Below are 23,114 nucleotides of genomic sequence, written 5' to 3' on the forward strand. Positions count from 1 at the left end.
ACCATAATTATATTCCCTGATTTCCATCACATCATCCATATATGTTACACACACTACTGCTGCTGCATATTGCACAAAAGCATAATAATGCATAATATTGTTATTTGCATTACCATGCACTTCTCACACTTTATGTACATAACTGATAAGTCTTATATTCTGTATTCATATTTAATACTTATACTGTCTATTGTATCACATATGCATTGTCTTGTATAGTCTGTATTATCTTGTCTTGTATAGTGTTATTAATGTCTGTACTTTTGAGAATCATAAAAAGCTGGAACCAAATTCCTTGTTTGTGTCAACACACTTGGCCAATAAACCTGATTCTGATTCTGATTCTGAAGAGGTGAATAATTATGAGAGATTCTATAAAATGCAGTTTGCTTGTTTATTTAGTTCGGCTCTGAAAAAGCTATTTCACAAAACAGTTGTTTACATGTAATTCACAAGACAAAATAACGATTATAAAAAGATTAAATAAAAATATAAAGATTATAAAAAGATTACGTCCCCCCTGCATATATCATCTATGTTCACTTCAGGTTCCGCTCAACAGTCACTTAAACAGGAACGACTGTAGGCCTGCTCATTATTGCACAACACTTTGTGAGGAAGATGAGCTACAAAAGCAGAAGTCTACACCAGGTTCCACTCACAGAGATCACATCCCTCCACGTTTACCACGTTTACCACAAACGTTAGCTGAAAATCTTGATCTGTATTTATATTATTTTATGCATTATGTTGCTGCCATTTCATAAATATTAAGGTGAGCTTTTGCTTAGTTTATGTCTGTAGCAAGATAGATCAATGAATCAGGGACATGTTTTCCTTCACATATATTTTATTTCAAAACAACAGGCTTTAACTAAGATACGTCAAAAGAATTCAATCGACCGAATCTTTAATTTTTTTTCAAAATGGAAATTAAATAAAAATAATTAATCCTAATGTAAAATAAAGTGTTTTAATAATTTCTCACCAATAAAGTATTTAAATACTATAAAAATAAATCATTGCACAAAATAATGTGATGTTTGTGATTACCATGAATGTGCAAACCTTTATACACAGAAATATGACGTACAGTGAAGTGCACTAGCAAAAACACTGAACTTACAAAATGAATCCACACAAAGCCAAACTCTGTATACGTTTTATATTGCTAGTTTTCATATAGTCAAATGTACACTTAATGGAGGAGCAACTTATTTAATGGAGGCAATCAAGTAGTGTAATGCACTGTGCATGTGTACATCATACAGCGTGTGAAAATCTGCCAACATTCTCACTGACATTTGAGTGTTAATCACAAAGGAAGTGTGAAATTTGGTTAAGCAAACAAGACAAAACAAAATGACAAAGCAAGCATACTTGTGAAGAAATCTTAAAACACCCATGACAATGATTAAGAAACAATAAAAAAAAATGTCAAGTATCAGTGATACAAACTCAGGCACTGAAGGAGGAAAATAAAGTTTGGTAGTTTAAATAAAAACACATGAAATTCTAGCATCACTGTGCAGGACAACTAGTGCACGGATCATAACTAGAGCTTCAATGATAAAGGGAAAAGGGAATACGATTTTACCGTGGCCACTGAAGAAAAGAGGAAAAATAGCTGAGAATAAATTGCTGTGATTTTTACAATCCTATAAACTGTCTATAAACATTTGTCACCAGTAAGACTAAACTATGGACTATTTATTTAGCTTCAGACTAAATACAAGAAAATATGCAGGGGTTTGTGATGAGTTGCATAGATTGTGACTGCTCTTACAAGAGGTGCGAGTTTCCTCAAGTTTTAAGAATAATGATGACACGAGGCATGAAACTGAAACAAGATGTGCTTAAACCTATGTACAGAACAGGACAAATGGGATACGTGCAACCGTGAGAAATATGCCATATTATAGAAGGGGAAAAAACCAAATCCAAGAAAATGCTACATGCTTAAAAAAAAACACACAACATTAATGCTATTAAGCATTCAGCGTTGAAGCTGAATGCATGCTTATTATTCAATAATTTTTCAATTCTAATCTTGTCAGAGCATCACAGCACAAATGGTCACGTCACATGATACTCAGATAACAATTTCTCAGGAATCATTAAAAATCCATTTTTATAGTTGCAGCTTTTAAAATGTGAACTTTAATGTGAATAACTTCTCTAGAAAAATCTTCTAACATTAGAACTAAAAACCATCACATTATATTGTACATTCACGGGAGGAATGTTGGCCTTCACATAAACTGAAATAGTATATGAACACAAATTGAGCAGTTCATTATTATTATTATAGTTTGTTTTTATGATGATTCATTTCACTTCACTCTATTTAACAGTGGTGAGTTGGTCAAATAAGTTTGTAGCATATCAGTGCTCTCAAATGTCAAAAATGTGTCCTCTGGTATTTTACACACATTTGAGTATAGACTACGACCATTAGAAAATCAGATCTGTATGACGGTATGTGATTAGTATACATATCGAGCTGTAGGTTTGGTCATGGAGCAATAAACAGTAATGAAGCATGACACACAGATGTAATGGGAGTATTTATGAGAGTTCTAAGGCAGAAAATAAGGCAATTCTCTGATCATTAGTCGCTCTTCTTTTCTTCTTCTTCACTTTCCTTATGTTCTATATGATCATCATCAGTGCTTTCACAGGAAAACCCCTTACCGGGGGGAAAAAAAAAAAAAAACACAACAAAAAAAAAAACCCTCCAAGTTGTGTGATCACATCGTCCCCTTTCACCCATCAGAAAGGCTTAACTCTGAATGAGTGCTCAAATCCCTGATTTCAAAACACACCAAGTTACGTTTCAGTAAATAGAGTAAGCAGTGTGATGAATATATTTGGTTGAATGAAGGAAAACCAGCTAATGCTGCTGCATCAGCAGAAAATGTCGGATATGATGTGATGCTGGATGCATGTGGTGGTGGGAAAAGGAAGGAAGAGGAGTGAGTGCTGGTCCCTCGTTAGTAAATATCAGGACAGTCTGTATAGTTCCTATCGAAGTAACCTCCAGTGTAGAGCCAGTCCTGTGATCCTGTGTGTGGGTTTGTTCCCAGCTCAAACCATCTGCAAGAGAAGGAAGCAGAAATAAAAACACTTTTTTTAAAAAGAGTTAAGAAAACTTTGTATCTAATTTGTCTGTAGTTTCAGAGATGTCCATCTGTACGGATGCACGTTCTGTACTGTCCAAATTCGTTTATTTTCATATTATTCTTACTTCTACTCATATTTATTTATGTGACAATAAGATCTTGACTAAATCTTGAAGGTTGATAGCAAACCAATTCCTCCCAGTGGACAAAGTGCTAGCACCACAAGTTTCCATGTGAAAGAGGGTCCCTCCAGGTGAAAATCCATTTGTGAACCCCAAAATGTTGCAACAGCTCCCAAATCAAATATCTAAAGGATCTTCCCAGTTTAGCCTGATATCTTCAACAAGTGTTACTCAGGAAACTGTTCATCAGATTCACATCACATTCTAATGCAGCTATAAACTGCTGCTTTCACACATCTACATGTGTTTACAGTACAAAGCATCCTGATCTGCACCAAAAACCACACAGACTATACTATTTACATGCCATTTTGTTTTATGTATCTGCTTTGGAGTGTGTTTTGTTGTCTGTCTGTTTGCACTGTCTCTTATCCTGTCTTTTGTCATGCACACACATTTACATTCTAGCTCTTAAGTCTGTGTTTTGTCTTATGTAGTCCCAGCGTCCTGGAAAAAACGTCAAAATGGCTATAAAAGCTTCTCGGTTCGACCGGTTTTTGTTTAAGGTTCATCTCTCTGTCTCATCCTCACTACACTATCAATGTTGTTTTGTTATCTACTTGTACATATTAAATGATTACGGCTAATTTACAGACCTACTATCTAAATGCACTAAAGAGGAGATACATGCAGTTTAGGTTATTAATGCGTTATTCTAGAAATATTACAACGTATGAATAAAAGTTCTAGTATACAAGTAGCGTTTAAAATGACTGGAAACTCCAGTGCCATGTTTCTCAAAAACAGGACTGCAGGAAGGATAGGACTTGAACTGCTTTCAATAGACTGCAGAGATGTTCCATGTTACAGCACCTTACAGAAGCTAAAGTACTGTTCCATATCAAGTGCCTCAACAGAATGGCACAAGGTGCATCTGAGTTCATACCAGAAGAGAATGGTTCACAAAAAACAGGGATACATTTGTAGATAGAGTCAAAAGACCAGATCTTGTATGATATTGCTTAAAGTAACTGTACTGCGATCCCGATGAGATCAATTTGATTTGTCATGTACAAGACTAGTTCATGGTGAGTACCACCGTCTGATGATGTCAAAGGCTTTGCAATACATTAACATTTACGCCATTTGGCAGACAAGCTTATCCACTGCGATTTACATTTTACCTCATTTTTATACAACTGAGGCTTAAGGGCCTTGCTCAGGGGCCCGGCAGTGGCAGCTTGGTGGATGTCGGTTTCAAATTCACAACCTTCTGTCTCAGACAAACACCTTAACCACTAAGCGTCCACATCCCACCCAGTAATACAGTAAGATGTTTGATGGTCAAAGGCATCTGACATGAAGGGCATTATGGAGGAGGTTCTCAAGTCAGTAGAAAATCATGTGATAGTTTTGAATGACCTCCGCTGCACCTATTGAACACAACTTGTTGGAGATGCTGGATGAGAGAGGATCTTTTTATAATCAGGTTTATTTCATGCAATTTGTTGTTGCTCGATAAGAAATGTTCCAGGAAACCAAATACAGAGCTTCTAAATTCAAGGAAATTAGTTTATAAAACGGATCAATAAAAACGTGTAATGTTAATGGTGTAATTCAGATATTTTACCCACAAGTTAAGTCTTGCATTTCTGCAAAATTGATTTGATGCTCCTTCATCTTTAAATGGCCTGCTGCTGTGTGTGTGTGTTACTTAAGTACAAGCGCAGATACTTCATTATTAAGATTAGTCTCACATAGCAAGTTGTGTATGATCCAATATTAAGTTAAAAAGTTAATAAATAAAATTATAAATAGGTCTATCGGGCAATTATTTTGATCATGAATGACAAACAGAGATTTATTTCAGTATCTTAACAGAGTAGCAAAGTGTTTCCCTGTCCTGGATGTTTTGGACAACATTACAACATGGACAACGTTCTACGTTAAATGCAGACCTATATAATAAAACTTCTTCATGCAAATTGTTTACCTAGTACACCATTCCTCATTTTCCTTTGCCCTTTCTTTACGAGCTGCTCTCTGCTTCTCCTCCAGCCTCTCCTTCTCCCTGCTGGCTTCATCTACACACACACACACACACACACACACACACACACACACACACACACACACACACAATGTCCTTTTCAAGTATTTTTTAAGTTTCAGAATAGCAGAAGAAAGCTGTTAATCGACTACATTAACATCATTAAGATTTTGTTTTAAAAAACCTTCATTACCCATGTCTCCATTCTCCATGGCTCGTATATCAGGTCGTAGCCGGCAGTCTGTCTGGGGTAAAATGCTCTCCATTCCTGACTCCAATTCATTCAGTGTGATAGCAAAGTTAGTAAAGTTATACATCTGCCGAGAGACACGAGGGGGAATGGGCACCAGTGTGATGAGTTAAAATGAGTAATAGATTCATATGGTGTGTGTGTGTGTGTGTGTGTGTGTGTGTGTGTGTGTGTGTGTGTGTGTGTATACCTCTGCTGAGTGAGATGGTCTAGGACACACTCTCCAGAGTAGAGTGCTACCAGGGATCACAGCTACAGTCTCCTGTATCTCCGGCATGTCATCTGCTTCATCATTTTCTGCAACATCTGCTTCTTCCTGCATGTTTGCACACACACACACACACACACACACACACATCCTTGTCATCTTACTTTTCTCTAATGAACAAATTTAACTGCAATTGTTTCAGCCAGTAAACGTTTGAATGGATCATAACACAAGTACCACTTTTAGATTCTCAGTGTCGTATAACTCACCACATTAGACTCAGATGACACAAAACCATAATTAAGCGTCCTATCAGGCCAAACAGCCTCAAACCAAAAGCTAAAAACCAGTCACACTTTCCTGCCTTAAAGGAGGGGTGTATAATGTTTAAGAAATGCTTCAGAAAGCTGAGTCGGGCCGACAAACAAAACAAACGTGTAGCCAATGAGCAGAAAGGGGCGTGACTTGTCAATATGCAGCGGAGAAAGTGTTCAGTACGCATGTGTGACATTAGCAGAAAGCCATTGAAAGATTGACATGGCGGATAAAAATGAAAAGCGAAAAAGGCTTACGATAAGGCAAGAAGCAGGACCGTGTTAATATAGGATCAGCTTTCCAGCGCTGGAGAGAACTGAAGGATGGGATGCCGAGGAACTTAAGTAAAGTTGACCGCATATTCACTTGATTATTGTGGAAATGAAATTCAACAACTTCACTGTAATACACTGTACTGTCAACAAATTCAGCTCACACTTCACTGATGTCCTGATAGTTATACTACAACACTTATTTGGGGGAAATGTGTTTTACTTTTGGGGGGATTATTTTCATATTAAGAAATTCATAAAAATTATACAAAAGACATTTCCCCCAAATAAGTGTTGTAGTATAACTATCAGGATATCAGTGATGTGTGAGCTGAATTTGGTGACAGTACAGTTCTTCCCTTCAGCTATGATAAAGATTGCGTATGATATGGGTTGCGTATGTATGTGTGGGCGGAGCTATCAATACAGGGGTGACACCCATTTGGGTTAGTTTGTTTTGGTGATTTGAAATGTCAACATTGGCTTTCAAACATCGTACACCCCACCTTTAAAGGGAGCGTGATTTCCTATTTTGCATTATTTTTTAAATAACATTATGACCATGTTTTGGTTGCTTGATATTAAACAGGTGGCCAAGCAGGTTACAACATATTTTAAGCAGGTGTAGTCCAGTGTCATTATGAACAGATTATTTGTTTACCATGTTCTTTGGCATGAGGGTGTGTTCTTAAGAATTGTATGGCCCTTATTCATCTAATTAGCTTCCATTCAAATCTGAACTTAAAAAGAATTGTGCAAAATTTCCAATCCCTGTTTGTCAATCTGGTGTAAATCAGAGTGAAATAATTAAACAAAAGCAACAGATAAAGGAAAGAAAAAAAATGTGTTCGACTGAAAGAATAAGTTATAAGAAATAAGACTAAATCACGATGCAAGAAAATCATAAGAACATAGAGCTAATGGGGTTTGGTTTAGTGTAATAAGGAATTTGAACGCATATACAATGAGCTTCCACTCTGTCAGTGATTGAAACGGCTGACTGAAGAAAGGCCGGACAGAAAGATTGCAGAAACTCAAATAACCACTGAACACTGCTCATGTGTGGTGAGCAGAAACACATCTCAGAATGAACACCACATTGCCTTAAGGTAGATTCACAACAGCAGCAGAAAACTAAATCAGGTTCCACTCATGTCAGCCATGAACCAGTATCTGAGGCTACAGCGAGCACAGGCTCACCAACACTGGCTGTAATCTTCAGCTGCACAGTTAAGGTATTTGTCTGGCATTTAACTGCATGACCTGCATTACTGATGTGTCGGTCAAATCAGGGAAAGCAACTGTTAAAATCTACACAGACGAACATCGTGTTTAGTTCAAGACCAAGCAAAAGGATCATTTAAAGTCTTTTACTGATTTCTCACCGATTTCTGTTTCTTGGTGTCTGTTGCTCCTTTTTTATCGTTCCTGCGATGAGAATCGTATGCCTGTGGGTCTACGCTCCATATGCATTCTGTCCATTTCCCATAGATCACACAGCGCTTCCTCTTACTGCAGCACAAAGACAGATATGAGAGAAAAACATCCAATGAGACAGACACCAGCAACAAATCCTCAATGTGATCATATTTTATTAAATGTACATACATAATGCACTACAAATATACATTATATATATATATATATATATATATATATATATATACATACATATAGTGGGGGGTGCAAAAGGAACTGTATAATGTAAGTGATGACAAAAATTAACTTGTTTTGCAGATATTCCACAATTTTTAAGTAAAAAAGTACAAATAAAAGTATGGCATCCAATTAAGGTAATTAATTAAATGTTAGTGCTAGCTAATTGCTGAGGTAGAACAGGAATAAAACATTATTGGAAAGCTTTGGGGTGATAATGGCATCTCATCTCAACAAAGCAGTGTTCAATAATGAAAAGACAGGAGGTCTCACCTTTTATCCTGGATGTATCCCTCCACTCTGTGCAGCTCTTTACCAAACATCCCACAGGGTTTGAAGTTCAGCACACACTTATCTCCAGTACTGTCATTTAAACCAGCCAGAGCAAACAAGAGATTACACACATTTACACCAAACAGTTAAAAAAAAAAAAAAAAAAGATACTGTTTCGGGCTGAGATTCAGCCGCTATGTCTAGATTCTGATATTCTGCCCATTCTTCGGAGCAAAGATTCTCAAGCTTGGTCTGAATGGATGGAGAACAAATTGTCCATTTGCAGATCTCACACACGTTGTGGGTTATGATGCACTCTTCTGTATTTTTGGTTGTATAATTGAGAGTTGTGAACCTCCACCTCACTCTCAGAATGACGTTTTGGTCTCATCAAACTAGAGCACTTATTTTTCAACATGTTTGTCTCCAAATATTGTGACAACTGTGACAGGACAAGGCTATATTTTAGATTTGTCCTTCAGCAAAAGTGGAAGTAAGTCATTAATTCATGTTATCGTATCCTGTCATTTTTAATAATGTAAATAAATCAGTTGTGTACCTGTGATTCAGTATTTCTACAGTGCCGTATTGCTCAATCCACAGTTTGCCCACAATGACATTGTGTACACAGCAAAAAGGGTTTGTCCATGTGTATGCCTCTTTGTGTCTGCAAGGAACACACACACACACACACACACACACACACAGGGAGAGAGAGAGCATGTGACCAACCAGTTACCCAGTAACTACAGAAAACCCTTGTTTGAAATAAAAACCTTCATCAAGGAAAAGCCACAGTCAAGAAAGCAAATATACACTGACAGGCAGGCAGGCAGAGAGGGTGAGAGAGAGAGAGAGAGACACACACACACAGAGAGAGAGAGACACAGAGAGAGAGACACACACAGAGAGAGAGAGAGAGAGAGAGAGAGAGAGAGAGAGAGAGAGAGAGAGAGAGAGAGAGAGAGAGAGAGAGAGAGAGAGAGAGAGAGAGAGAGAGAGAGAGAGAGAGAGAGAGAGAGAGAGACTGGCCTTGGTAGGACAGTAATTCAGGGTTAAATCCACTATTTACAGACATTAATCTAAGCACACATACAAGGTGTGACTCACTTGAGGAGCTCTAACGTGATGGTTCCTTTTGGTTCTGCTTCCACACTCTTGCCCCAGAACTTGAGCTTTGGGTATATAGAACCATGGAACAGGAAGTCGCCTGCTAGGCCCTCAGCATGGAATGCACTGATTGGTGGGTGATGACTAACCTGTTCAGAGATCAACCTGAAGCCCTGATCCTCTCTAACCGACAGAGAGAGCAGAACAGAATCACACAGCTGATGAAGAAAAGGAAGGAAAATATATTGCACCAATAAAACGTTTATGGGTATTTAGTGCAACCGTCAAATCATTAGTGCAACCATCAAAATGATCTGTAATCTTCAGTTAACACATTAAGCACAGAATAAAGCAGAGCCACTTTTACAATCAAAGCCTTATGCCCGAGTCAGATTTTCTGCTTGGATCTGATCTGTCAGCCAATTAATGTCATGACCTTTGCATTATAAAGTTCTAACAAAGTTAATAAAAAGAAAAGAAGCGCTATATGGCCAAAAGTTTCTTGACACCTGATCATCACATCCATATATGGGCCTTCCCTAATCTGTTACCACAATACAGTAAGCACAGAATTGTACAGGATGTCTTAGTATGCTGTGGCATTACTATTTCCCTTTATCACTGTTAGCATAACAATGTCCCTGTACACAAGGCCAGGTCCATAAAGCCATCATTTGCCATGGTAGGAGTAAGAGTAAGAACTCGAGTGACCTGCACGAGCCCTGACCTCAAGCCAAGTGAACACCTCTGGGATGAACTGAAACACTGGCTGCACTCCAGACCTCCTCACAAGACATCAGTGCATGGCATCACTAATGTTCTTATCCCCATAGATACTCTCCAAAATCTAGTGGTATTTAAATAGCTAAAGTAAGACTACATTTAAAAAAGGAGGTTCAAAACATGAATATATGGCTGTGAAGGTTAGGTGTAGTGTAACTTAGGGGCTTTTTACACCTGGTCACTGCGTTTTCTGTGATCAGATATCTATCCAATGGTAAAAAGACCAGGTCTAAATGCCCTCTCAAACGTTTTCGAGATAAAGCCGATTGTTCAAACCACTTCAGGAGGTGGTCTGGGACACATTTCAGATGAAACTGGACAGGTGTAAATGAATGTGGTTGTTCAAGCCACATACGTCAGTGCTATACTCCTCCCAAACGGAAGTACGTCACTCGCAAGTGATCTTTCACCCAGGTATCTCGTTGGGACTTAAAATGCACTGCTGCCGCCAGCGAAAATGCAGCAAACAGTAAATGCTGTTTTTGTAGCATAACCGTCGTAACAAGTTTTTTGTCTTCTTTTTGATTGCATTCTGAAGACCGCATACACCAACGCCTGTTCCATTTCAATTAACCCGGAAATGAGGTAAAATATATTTGCATATTGGGCGGGAGTAGAAAGATCGGATTGATATCCGATTCGCCAAGACATTTATGTGGCCTAATGTAAATGGAACAGTTTTAACAAATCAGATAGCTATCGGATCAGAGAAAACACATGAAGTGACCAGGTGTAAAACGGCCCTAAGGTTATCAAGTCTCTAATCTGTCACTAGTGTGAACAAACCTGATGAAATGACCAACACACATTTTACTTTTACCAACAAAGTCATTTCTACACCAGTCATAAACAAAAAAACAAGATGTATTTACAAGACATGCATAATTACAGCTAACAGCTAACTGAAGAAACTTGAAGCACAAGCCATCAAGTCTAATGACAAAGAATACTGTCTGTTTCTGAAAACAGGTATTTCTGTTCAGTCTTTAAAGTTTGCTGGTGGATATTTTCATCGTTTACCGTAAAAGTTCATAGGTTTCCCCTAATAGAGGGTTAAACGGCTTTCCGGTCCTGTCCCACTGAGAGGCCACAGCGGACACAGCAAAGGCAGCTACAGCCTGGGGGAACGAAGGGAAGAATGATTGATAGGAAAACAGAAAAATACAGAATCCAACAAAGCCATGATTTAACTTTTCTACGTAGGAGCTTTAAAAGACAAGCTACAAATTGAACCTTTATGATTTAGATATATTGGTCTGTGTAATTAGACCTTTTATATTTAAACTGACAATATATATTTAAGTTACGAATAAACTGAAAACTTTTAGAGACATCTGCACTTCTACAATGTTTCTGTGTACGCTTGTGTTCACCTGCATTCTCTCAGTGGAGTCAGACTCTGCACAGGCTTTGGAGATGAGGTACGTGTGCTCCATGTACTCACTGATTCTCTGCAGAAAGCTTAGTGGCTCATTAAACACAATGGGCATGGTGATCTTAGACAGCTCCTGCAACAGCAACACAACTCAGTCGTTAAGAACCGCAACAACCGAGAGGAATCCACTGAAGTCACTAGTCATTGCATCTGATGGCCTCACCAGTCCTATACATTTCTTCAGGATGCTCCATATGCTGAAGTTATTTCTGGAGAACATGGGGGCAGGAAGGGTTGTCCTGAGGGGGTAAAGTCACACCCATGTTAAGCACCCATAATCTGCCACTTTGGGTAAAAGTGTTAGCTTAGTCTGCATATTTTTTTAGCACATCTTTAGAATAGACAGGCTCACAGGACTGGGGTGAATCCAGGAAAGGAATCTGGCTCTACCTGCGTTTCTTGATTCCATTCTCTTGTACAGGGACATTGTGTTTCTCCGCACCAGCATCCACTACGGCATCTTTAAAGCTGGCTTCTGAAGTGCCCTCACATGACTCGTCTGAATCCAAGCCTGTCACACAAAGACTTATAATGATTTTTTTTCCAGGCATACTGGAAAAGTTGTATAATGTCTTGTACAAAATTAATGCATGCATGTGCTCAAGTTCACTTACTTTCTGTAACACACACACACACACACACACACACACAGACACTTTGGGGGAAAATACTTGGCAAAATTGCTAACACAGGATTCATCTGATAAACTTCTATCAGTGGAGACAATTGTCTAATTTCTTACTTTCTATGACAGCCGTACTCATGTTTAACACACATGAATTAAAGAGGTTTGGCTTTAACCAAATGCGTGTTGTGATGACGTCACACAACACGTCTCAGCCCAACACGTGCTGCAATTAAAAAACATTTCAAGCTCCTATGAATCATGACAAATCCTGGAGAGACTGTTAATGGTACTCCTACATTCGCCTCACACACTTTCTAGAGGCACAGCTTGAGAGTCTGGACTAAAACCAAAATACTAATTACAGCTGAATGGATCGCAGCAGCACTACAGCTCACTCACATCCATCAGAGGCTCCCAGTGAAGGACCCCTGATAATGACAAACGCCTTTAGAAAATTAGGAACTCTTAACTTCAAACCCCCCACTACCACCCACACACACACACCCACAACCAAAGGAATAATGCCCTAATTGGCATTTGCTAGTGACTAACATAACTCAGCAATCAAGACCTAGCCTCAAAAACTCCAGTCTAAAGCGATTTCCATAAACACCTAAGTCCTGTGTAAAGGAGCAAATGTGGTGACTTGATATGGAGGATTATTCGCTGGGTTGTGTCGAACTTTTTTCATCAAGTACAACCTGACTGGAACAAAGACTTTAGAAACTTTATATGGCTTTTACGGTCTGATTCTCCCTTTTATTGATTCATCCATTTTTTTTTTCAGTGTGCACAGTAGTGACAGAAGCTGTCAGCCAGTCTGGTCAACACTGCTACATTATTAAAAGCGTGGGCAAAGAGGAAGGGTAAGATGATATCCAGGTGCCTCGCTATTGTCCTCCACTGGCCTGTCAAACGCAAACAAACAGCCTGATGGATCTTATTTAGAGGGAGCAACATTCAAAAGGAGTGCTAAAGAGAAGTTCTGAGAAATGTAAAACAGTGGTGTTTAAAAGCAGACACAATTGGCTACTAAATGCCCTGTGGATGTATGTAATTAATCTTACAGGATGTTGTAAGTCCTGCTGCTTTTCTGGCAAACAAGTTCCAGGAAGATCCCCAGAATAAGAATGTCACATCAACTAGCACATTTTACTCAAAATCCAAACAAACCATTCTGCACTGAAACCAGGCATTGTCTCATTTGATGTTATTGTGTTCCATCTCTCAAGTGAAGCAATGAGCTCAAGATCCAGTTAATAGAATCACACATACACAAACAAGCATGAAAATACTCTGACCTTTAGCGGTACATCGGTAGCTGAATCTCAAATGTCTTTCTACACTATTTGTGAAGGCTGTAGGTAGGGCATTCAGCTCTGTTACATCATATCTAATCAAGAATACAAACCAAAAGCCGTTTGAAATTTGCACTAAATAGAAGACAGATTTTACTTGGATCACAGGGAAGCAACATTAATGTGGGTAAATAAAAACAAAATCTGAAACATTCAACTGGTTTTTAAACACCATTAAATTGGAGAATTTTTTAAATAAAAAAAAAAAAAAACACGATTCAAGATAATCAGAAACTTTGTTGGTCACAACTAGGGTTGCAAAGGGGCGGAAAGTTTCCGGTAAATTTCCGGTAAATTTCCAGAAACTTTCCACGGGAACTTAAACTGGGGAATTTTGGGAATATTCCAAATTGGAAACTTTAACGGAATTGATGGAAATTTATGGGAATTTACAGGAATTTATGGGAATTATTTGGAAATATAGGGATATGTATATAAAATATCATTTACAACCATAAATAAACATTTTGTTGGTCATAAGCAGATGTTCATGCAAGGTTAATACAAATTTTAAAAATGACCTCTTGACTGATTTAATTGTAAGTAGAGCTTTGCAATAAACATAATAAACTTAATAATTGTAATAAACATATTTCCCTATGATTGTTGTAAAATGAGAGCATCCCCCACACCTTGCCCTTCCAAAAAAGTCCCAATCAAAATGTAAAATGAAGCATTTTTCCTCAAGCTTATTAGGTCTCTGCTTCTGTGGTAGTCAAGGCCTGAAAAATGGAGGTGAATCCCCCCTTAAGTGATATATGGAGGATTTTATTTTATTTCAGGGGGGAGTGAGTGTGTGAGGGGGGGTCATCAAATTATCTGTGCATGTGGTAACACTCCTAATTTACTGCTTATTAAGAGTTAGTAAGGTAGTTATTAAGGTTAGGTATTGGGTACCATAGAATAAGGTAATGCAGAATAAGGCATTAATATGTGCTTAATAAGTACTAATAAATAGCCAATATTCTATTAATATTCATGCTAATAAGCAACTAGTTAAATTACCCTAAAATAAAGTGTTACTGTGCATGTTATTGAAGAACGCAAGTACATGCAGGGGGTGTGTGGCCTCATTGGCCCTAAAGTAAGCAGTGTGCTGTGTGCAAGTGAACGAGGAATGCAGGGTACAAAATCAACTTAAATTGCATTAAATCTTGTTGTTTTAAACACAATTATGCTGCAACATTTTTTTTTAACTACATTTAAGCTCCTTGTTATAGGCAACTCTGCATTTGTTTAAAATTCCCAGTTTATTTCCATATATTCCCGTTAATTCCCATGGAAAGTTTCCAGTCTTGAAAATTCCCGGAATTTTGCAACCCTAGTCACAACACCAGACTCCCGCTATGTTCAGCCTGAGATATTAATCAGAAAGTCTGTTCAACTGCCTTTGACCAATCGCTAATCTGCTCTATTCTTAGCTCCATCTGGCTCGTCACTGTTTCATGCTACATGTGCGGGTGTGACAGCACACACGCTGTACTGAATTACTTATGAATGCACCTAAACACATATTACACATGCTGTCTAGTACTTACAATTTGCCAGAAAAATATCCAGAATTAGAATGACGTATATGAATCACTTATGGCGGGGGTGAGGAGTAAGATGGAAAATGCTGAAAAATGTAAATATTTCCGAACCATTTTAGTAAAAGTGTTTTGTTTAGGAGTCCCATATTGTTCACATTGTGTACCATAACAGCGGACTTTTTCTCCCTAGTAAAAACTGAATTTTTGGCAGTACACATTTGCGCCAAGTGTTTTGAACGATCTGATATTAACGGACACTCACTGGAAGCTCATCAATGAAGCCCAATGAAGCCCATAATCACAGGGCCTAAAACTTACTGTTAAAATGTCATCACTTTTGAGTTAAATGTAAACGTTAAGGAGTAAAAAGAGAATTATAATTGGACAGTCATTAAAGTACTGTTAGGACTTTAGGAATATGTTATGTTAATATCTAAACTCTATTCACAATGGAACAATGAGTGTTATGTAATTACACACAAAGCACAAAGCGACCAGACATCACTGATTTGCAGTATATGCTGGTGACTTTCAGTGACACGAGTGGCAGCAACTTTTGGTGACAGGAAAAGTTTGAGCTTTATGTAAATATGGAGTGAATTGGTGCAGTGACCAATGAAACTGTAGAGCACATGTGATCTGTGGTAAAGAACACACAGTGTTCTCCTTCATCTCGTAGGTTAGAATTCCTGTAAAGATGCATTGTGACAAATTTCTTTGCTTAAAGCATTATTGAATATATACCCTGCTGAATTTTCAATACAAATGCTCTCAGACTGCTTTTTCCAGCCACTTAAAAATGTACACACACAAATTATATATATATCTGATCTGTACTCACCTGTGACGGCATCATAGAACTCATCTTCATTGTTCATTGTATTGACGGACAGCCAGCACAAGCCACTAGAACATGATCCCTCGCTGGATGCTTGACTGATGTTCCTGACTGAACGGATCCTGCTCCAGTTCCAAGCTGTAGACAGGTAAAAAATAAATAAATAAATAAATAAAAAAAGCAGGAACACAACTACATCAGCACGTCAATAATTCAAACAGAAATAACACAACAAAATGATCCATGGTGTCTTCTGTACACCCCTTACAATCGTTTGGATTTCAGAGTATAGAGGAGTTTTGCACCTTTTCTGTACAGTAATTTGTGCTTCTGGCATCACATTAATTACATGCAGAGCAATGAGTTTCAGGTAATGGGGAGTCTCCGCCCTTTAGCGGGCAGGTATTTGTGAACAGGCATGCTAGAGGACTGATCTTTGGACTCGATCACCACCCAGTACATGCCAGCCTGTGTGTCTGCAGCTGATGGACAGATAAGCTAACATGAGCAAAGAACACAGTCACTAGTATGCAGGCCTTGATCCCTGTAATCAAAATCCAGAGAAAAGGCTTCTGCAAAGACAAACACTCCACACAGAGGGCAAATTTCATTTGGCTTAGGTTGAAATTCGGATTCGGATCAGTTCATTCGGATCAGTTTAGGTTAAACCTTTCTCTGCTTTATAAAATGACTATGTACAGTATGCATGTAAACTTCTGAATATATATATATATATGGGATTTTTATTTTTGTTCTGGTGAATATCACAGGTTGCTAGATAAGCAACTAATTGTATTTTTTTTTACAATAATAATAATAATAATAATAATAATAATAATAATAATAATAATAATAATAATAATATTCAATTGAATTTATTTGTATAGCACTTCACATAGTCTTAATGCAGAATTACAGAAGTATTGAAACAGAATAAAAATAAATAAACTAAAATGTATGTAAAGTTTAAAATTAAGTTACTATTTATCTCTAACATCTATCCATAATGAGCAAGCTGGAGGTGACGGTGGCAGTGAAAAATTCCCTAAGATGCTTTGCCACATCTGATATGGAACCCATCGTCATGTGGATGACACTGGACAGTAAATAATGTCAATGTAAATAATGTCCTTTCTTCAATGGTTTGTAGTTGAGCGAACTTATAGGACAGCGTAAACTCTGAGTTCACCACAGACGCAAAACTAATTACTTCCTGCCGTAGTGGAAATGATCAAAACGATCGCTGATGAAGACCCGACCATAAAGCTGACTGACACAACTGTGGTCTGTCATGCCTTCTAGACAAATATGTGTTATCTTTCAGCTAAAGGTGGGTGATCATACAAAGTACACTGTTATACAGAAAGCCATTTTGATGCTACACAATATGTATCACAGTATATAGGTTTGCCAGCAGAGTTGTGCATTGCATAGAAAAAACTGTAACAAAATCGAGTTTAATAATACTTTTAATGTCCACAAAAATTAAATGCATTTTTTTAAAAAAATACTGGCAAAGGTTCAGAACAAATGTTGGCATAAAATCAGCTGGTTCCACCACAGTTTATTATTACATAAACTTATTACAATATTTCTGAATGGTATATTTCATAATCATGGTAGAGATATTTAATCATATTATTCCCTGGCCATATTTTAACAGTGCTGAATAATACTCTGATCATCACGTTGGTGTGGTGCAGTTCATCATATCGAACACATCTCCAGAGATAAAGCTTTCTACAGCAGGATCGGGTGAAGTGTGTTGGGCGAGGCTCGTTTGAACTCTGAACCCTATTAATATTTCTACGCTGATTGACTGTGACGACGGTGTAGGTTAACCGGAGCTCTCATCTTCAGTGGCTCTATAAACATTAAAAAGCCATGACAGAGGCTCTATGCAACATTTTATGGAAAATATAGCACAGAATTATGGGCCGAACCCTAACACACTGAAGCAGCACAGTGCATAAAATCATGCAGCTATAAGTCAAGAGTAGAGATACAGGTCTGAAGAAAGAAAAGTGGGATCTCAGTAACTGTGGCATGGTTGTTGGTCTCAGATGGGCTGGTTTGAATATTTCAGAAACTGAACTGAACAGAACTGCTGAACTCCACAGAATGGTGCAAAAAGCCACCATGAGAAGACGACCATCTCAGCATGCACAGCACAACACATCAATCCTTGAGGTGGAGGTGGAGAATTTTGTATGTGAAATTCCCTCATCAGCACAAATTATTAAAATACCTCATCTGGCATCGACAACCATTCAGTACTTGAGGATTTTCTTCATTCTGATGTTTGATGTGAATATTGCGTTACCATATGACATGATGCAACAGGAACGGCTGATAGTTTTCAGTTCTGTAGTTATCTACAGAAACGTGAAGGGGTACAGTGCAAGGTGAGTGGATAGTGTACGCATAATCATCAACCAATGGCAAACTTCCCCTATCAAAAAACAGTCTGATGATGTAGGATGCATTTTAAAACCCGGAGCTAGCGGATTTCACCATAGCCTTCGTGACTACACAACTACGTATCAGGTTTAAAGGGCAAAGATCATGCTTACCAACTCCCACACAAAGAGAAATGACTTTACAAGAAATCACACACACACAATGCTATACACCCTGTACTGTGGAGCTATTGAGAAAAAAATTATAATAAAAAAATTTAAAAAAAAAGCTCCCTATTAGACGACAGTTATGTTATGTGGCTACAGTGAGATCAGTACTGAATCCTGACACATTATTATTATGAACGTTCAATCAATTATATCTCATTCCCACTGTGAGATGTTAAAGGAGACATCAAATATGTTTACGCTGAAATGTCTGTATTGTTGTTTATTTCCCTGCAGTTCTGACATCACAGGAAGACGTGGCTAGCTGCGGTGTTAGTTACGGTCGTGGCCACACTTAAGAGATAATCAGAAGATTGAACGCTTAGCTCTTGAAAACAAGACAGCAAACGCTCTTGTTCCTACTCATCATTTAGCAGTGACTTAACTTCACATCAAACAGAAATCTGCTGACGGAGCTACTGTTATCAGAAGGAGAGTATGCTTACACATACGAGACAAAATACAAAATGGGAAAAATAAATAAATTGTATACAGTTGTGCTACAGATGATAGAATAGAATAGAAAAGAACGGAATAGAATAGAATAGAACAGAATGAGATGCAGGGATGTATTAGGATGGAGGTGGTAACAAATAAATATAAGATTATTGCACATTGTTATTGCGTAATAGGGGAACATTTAACTGTTCACGAGGTAGTTTGACTGTTCTTGTGCCTGGTTGTGCTGGTATATTTGGTATTTTAGCACCGGCCAGATGGTAAACGTTCAAAAAGCAGATGACTTGGATGTGAGGGATCCAGAGTGATTTTCTGAGCCATTTTCCTCACTCTGGATATAAACAGTTCATGGTTGGAGGGCAGATGAACAACAATAATCCTTTCAGCAGTCCGAACCGTTCTCTGTAGTCTTCTGATGTCTGATTTTGTAGCTGAGCCAAACCAGACAGTTATTAATGTGCACAGAACAGACTCGATGACGGCTGAGTAGAACTGTTTCAGCAGCTCCTGTGGCAGGTTAAATTTCCTCAACTGGTTAAGAAAGTACATCCTTTGTTGGGCCTTATTTACAGTGGTGTTGATGTGAGTGTCCCACTTCATGTCCTGGGAGATGGTGGAGCCACAGTGCGTGCTGTCCATGATGGTGAGTGGTGGGAGTGCAGAGGGGTTTCTCATGAAGTCCACTATCATCTCCACAGTTTTGAGCGTATCCAGCTCCAAGTTGTTGTGACTGCACCAGACAGCCAGCTCTTTAAGCTCCTGTCTGTAGGCGTCCTTGAAGAGGTGGATGACTGTAGTGTCGTCCGCAAACTTCAGGAGCTTGACAGATAGGTCATAGAGGTGCAGTCGTTGGTGTACAGAGAGAAGAGCAGTGGGTTTGTCATGAATTTCCCCAGTCTCACTAGCTGCTGCCTATCTGTCAGAAAGCTGGTGATGACAATGTTAAATGCCAAACTGAAGTCTACAAACAGGATCCTCACAGAAGTCCCTGATTTATCCAGGTGTTGCAGGATGTAATACAGTCCCAATTTATTGCATCATCCACAGACCTGTTTCCTCAGTAAGGGTTCAGTGAAGTGTTTCTGATAAAGCAGAACAACTTCATGAGAACAGACGTCAGTGCCACAGGTCTGTAGTTGTGTTATCTTGGGTTTCTTTGGGACGGGGATGATGGATAAGCATTTGAAGCAGACAGGTACTTCACACAGCTCCAGTGATCTGTCCCCAAAAAAAGAAGACGAAGACGACGACGAAGAAGAAGAAAACCACAACATAATCAAGCATTTTGGCCACAACAATCACAAAAAAGAAAATAAAAACTTTGAGGGATTGATATATGCATGTGTATATGAGTATATTTAGTTTCACTGCGTTCTTGTTGGTTCTTTAATCCTTTACTTCGGGGCTTTGTAAACTGTGAAGAGATAACGCTGAAATCCATAAGACAATGATCCATGCTTTAGTTTTTACATGTTCACTGATGTAGTAAAAAACTCCAGCGGAAACCGAGTCCAACCTCCCTGTCGAATGACACCTGGCTAAATAAACCAAGCCTCAGCAGTGTACAGGTGCTGTATTGTCTGTCACATCATCATTTGAACCTGCAGGGATGAGAAAGCTTCTACTGGGCGTTAAGTTTGCACACGTAAACACACAGAGCCCAGTATCACTTCTAGCCTTTATGAAGTTCACGTCAGGCTGTTTGTTCACTCACAGACATGTTCACTCCCAAACTGTGTGGCAGTGTGTGTGCTGCTGGGTTGGAATAATTTTGGTCATTACAGCTATAGAGTACATCTGTGTAGAGACAGGAGTAAAGTTTCAATGCAGTTAAAAAAAGATGCTTGGTTACGTATTCACCTACTCAATCATCTTTTCCTCTATTATCAGTCCCTCCATGTTTTTTTTTTGAAAACTACTTAAATTGGTGAAATTGGAAGCAGAAAATTCCTCTGTTAAAGAAATGTGTGACATTCCATTATGTGATAGCTGTGTTTGTAAGATGTGATTCGAAGTGGGTTTTGGCTGTATGCGAGTGGTGATGATGTCATATGATGCGTCTTGGCCCAAATCTGCAATATTGAAAAACTTCAAGCTCCTTTGAATATTGTGGAATTTCTTGTAAATCTCTGAAGATGAAGATTGTTATGGTCTAAAAATGCAAGAAGTTCTTACAGTAGTACAACAAGTGTTATTGAGAGCAGGGCGGTCTATTAAAGAATCCTTTTGTTTTACAGGAATCCACACACACACACACACACGTCATTTTAAACATGAATGATGGTCTTGTGTGATTAACTAAACACATGCAAACAGGTTGGTTAAGCACAAAGGTCAGGACTGTTCTTGTTACAAAGTCAACTGAAAATCTGAAACACATCTACAAAGCACCAAGTTCACACACCTTTAAATCACACTTCAACTTTTACACTCAAATCAATTGTACTGTACACACACACATACACACACCAGCATGATTCATCAAGTTAACTTGACTCTGGCATACCTGTCGATCCTCACACTCACTGATGTGAACATTGCGCAGTCACACCCACGCAGTCACCCACACCCACGCAGTCACCCACACCCACGCAGTCACCCACACCCACGCAGTCACCCACACCCACGCAGTCACCCACACCCACGCAGTCACCCACACCCACGCAGTCACCCGTGCAAGACTTATCAGCAGCAAGAGGCAACACTGAGAACAATTGGGTGCAAGACCCCAGTGGTTAAAGAGCATGGAAGTGCAGCGGGTAACTTTGCCACATTACAGATCCTGGGTCTCCAGTTTGATCCTGAGCTAGTGTTAATGTCTGTGGGGAGTTCTGTAGTGTTCTTCATTTCTCCACCTAGCTCCCAAAAAACATGCTGCTGAACTAAATACCTAGTTGTGAAAGAATGTGTGTGTGTGTGTTGCCCTGAAATGGACTTGTGTCTCATTCAGGATGTATTCCTGCCTCATGCCCATGATCTTGGGATAGGCTCCAGACCCACAGTGACCATGACATAGATAAAGTGTCTACTGAAGATGAATGAATGAATCTTAAAATCTAAAGTCCTCTGGAGTAAAATACAATACGAGTTCATTGAAAAACAAAAACAAAAATTATTTAAAAAAACGGAAGATTAAGAAGGCAGTTATGATCATAATAGTACAAAATAATTAGTAATAATAAAGTATTTGCTATTTATTAGTTGAGTGTTTACACAATCAGGTGGAGCAAATCGAGCTCGAGGATCTCCACCCTATGAGACACCCTGCAATAACCCAGGGCCCGGTGATAAGCTGATAAGCTCAATAATGAGATCTGGTACATCACAAGCAAAGTATAAGACAGTTTTATAGCACAAACTTATTGCAATGTGGGACTGCTCTACTTTTTATAATGAACAGCCAGAATATCATTGTACACATTTAAAACGTCAGTTTAAACAGTTCAGAAAATATGTTATACAGCTAAAGGGGGGAAAATGACAAGCCTTAATTTAAGATGATATGTTGAGCTTGGACAGTTTCATGACTGTCTTGAGTCACTAGACACCTCAAATGAAATAAATTGAGATGTGAGGCAATATTAACTAAACTAAAATAACTATAAACTCAATATTGCATGTGATTAATCTGTCACTAACCAAAACTGTGACATTAAGATCACACAGTTTCATTAGAGAGTTTGTCAATAAATGGATAGTGGATCCATATAAACACACACACACACACACACACACACACACACACACACACACACACACACACAGTATACAGTCACTATACTGTAGTTATAAACAAGCAGCAGTATGAACTTTTAGCTCGTTAGCTCGCTAGATGTAAATACAGTAAATAACTCAGATGCTCACATCACCAGGGCTAAATTGCGGATGCTAGCTAACTTCCATACAGGAGAGCTAAAGCTAAACAGCAAGCTAATTAATACCTCCCGACCGACATGGTTTATTTAAGTCGTTACAATAATAACAAAGCTAAAGTGTGAAGGCAGAGAGTTTACTTCCTACCTGTGCTGGTTTGAACGTGATGTGTTCCAGCGCCTGATTCACATTGAACGCAGTTG

General features: G+C 38.5%; 1 protein-coding gene across 1 annotated transcript; it reads right to left on the minus strand.

Annotated features, from left to right (window-relative positions):
• Positions 1-1,148: 1,148 nt before the first annotated feature.
• Positions 1,149-23,114, minus strand: osbpl2b (oxysterol binding protein-like 2b). Its single transcript, XM_060893446.1, has 14 exons — positions 23,059-23,114; positions 15,956-16,090; positions 11,987-12,107; positions 11,760-11,835; positions 11,535-11,669; positions 11,182-11,279; positions 9,379-9,561; positions 8,828-8,935; positions 8,269-8,358; positions 7,725-7,851; positions 5,735-5,860; positions 5,488-5,611; positions 5,238-5,328; positions 1,149-3,096 (listed from the first exon to the last, which is right to left on the minus strand). Exons 2-14 carry the CDS (start codon positions 15,990-15,992, stop codon positions 2,994-2,996), a joined length of 1,419 nt encoding a protein of 472 aa, XP_060749429.1. The 5' UTR covers positions 15,993-16,090; positions 23,059-23,114; the 3' UTR covers positions 1,149-2,993.

The sequence above is a fragment of the Tachysurus vachellii genome, chromosome 19 (genome assembly GCF_030014155.1).
Source record: "Tachysurus vachellii isolate PV-2020 chromosome 19, HZAU_Pvac_v1, whole genome shotgun sequence".
NCBI lineage: Eukaryota > Metazoa > Chordata > Actinopteri > Siluriformes > Bagridae > Tachysurus > Tachysurus vachellii.

Excerpts from the sequence above, each read along its gene's own strand:
- osbpl2b (XM_060893446.1), bottom strand. The coding sequence starts at position 15,992 with ATGAACAATGAAGATGAGTTCTATGATGCCGTCACAG. Across the intron at positions 11,280-11,534 it reads ACTCCACTGAGAGAATGCAG|GCTGTAGCTGCCTTTGCTGT; the intron begins GTGAACACAAGC and ends TCGTTCCCCCAG. Across the intron at positions 8,359-8,827 it reads GTAGAAATACTGAATCACAG|TACTGGAGATAAGTGTGTGC; the intron begins GTACACAACTGA and ends TTTAAATGACAG.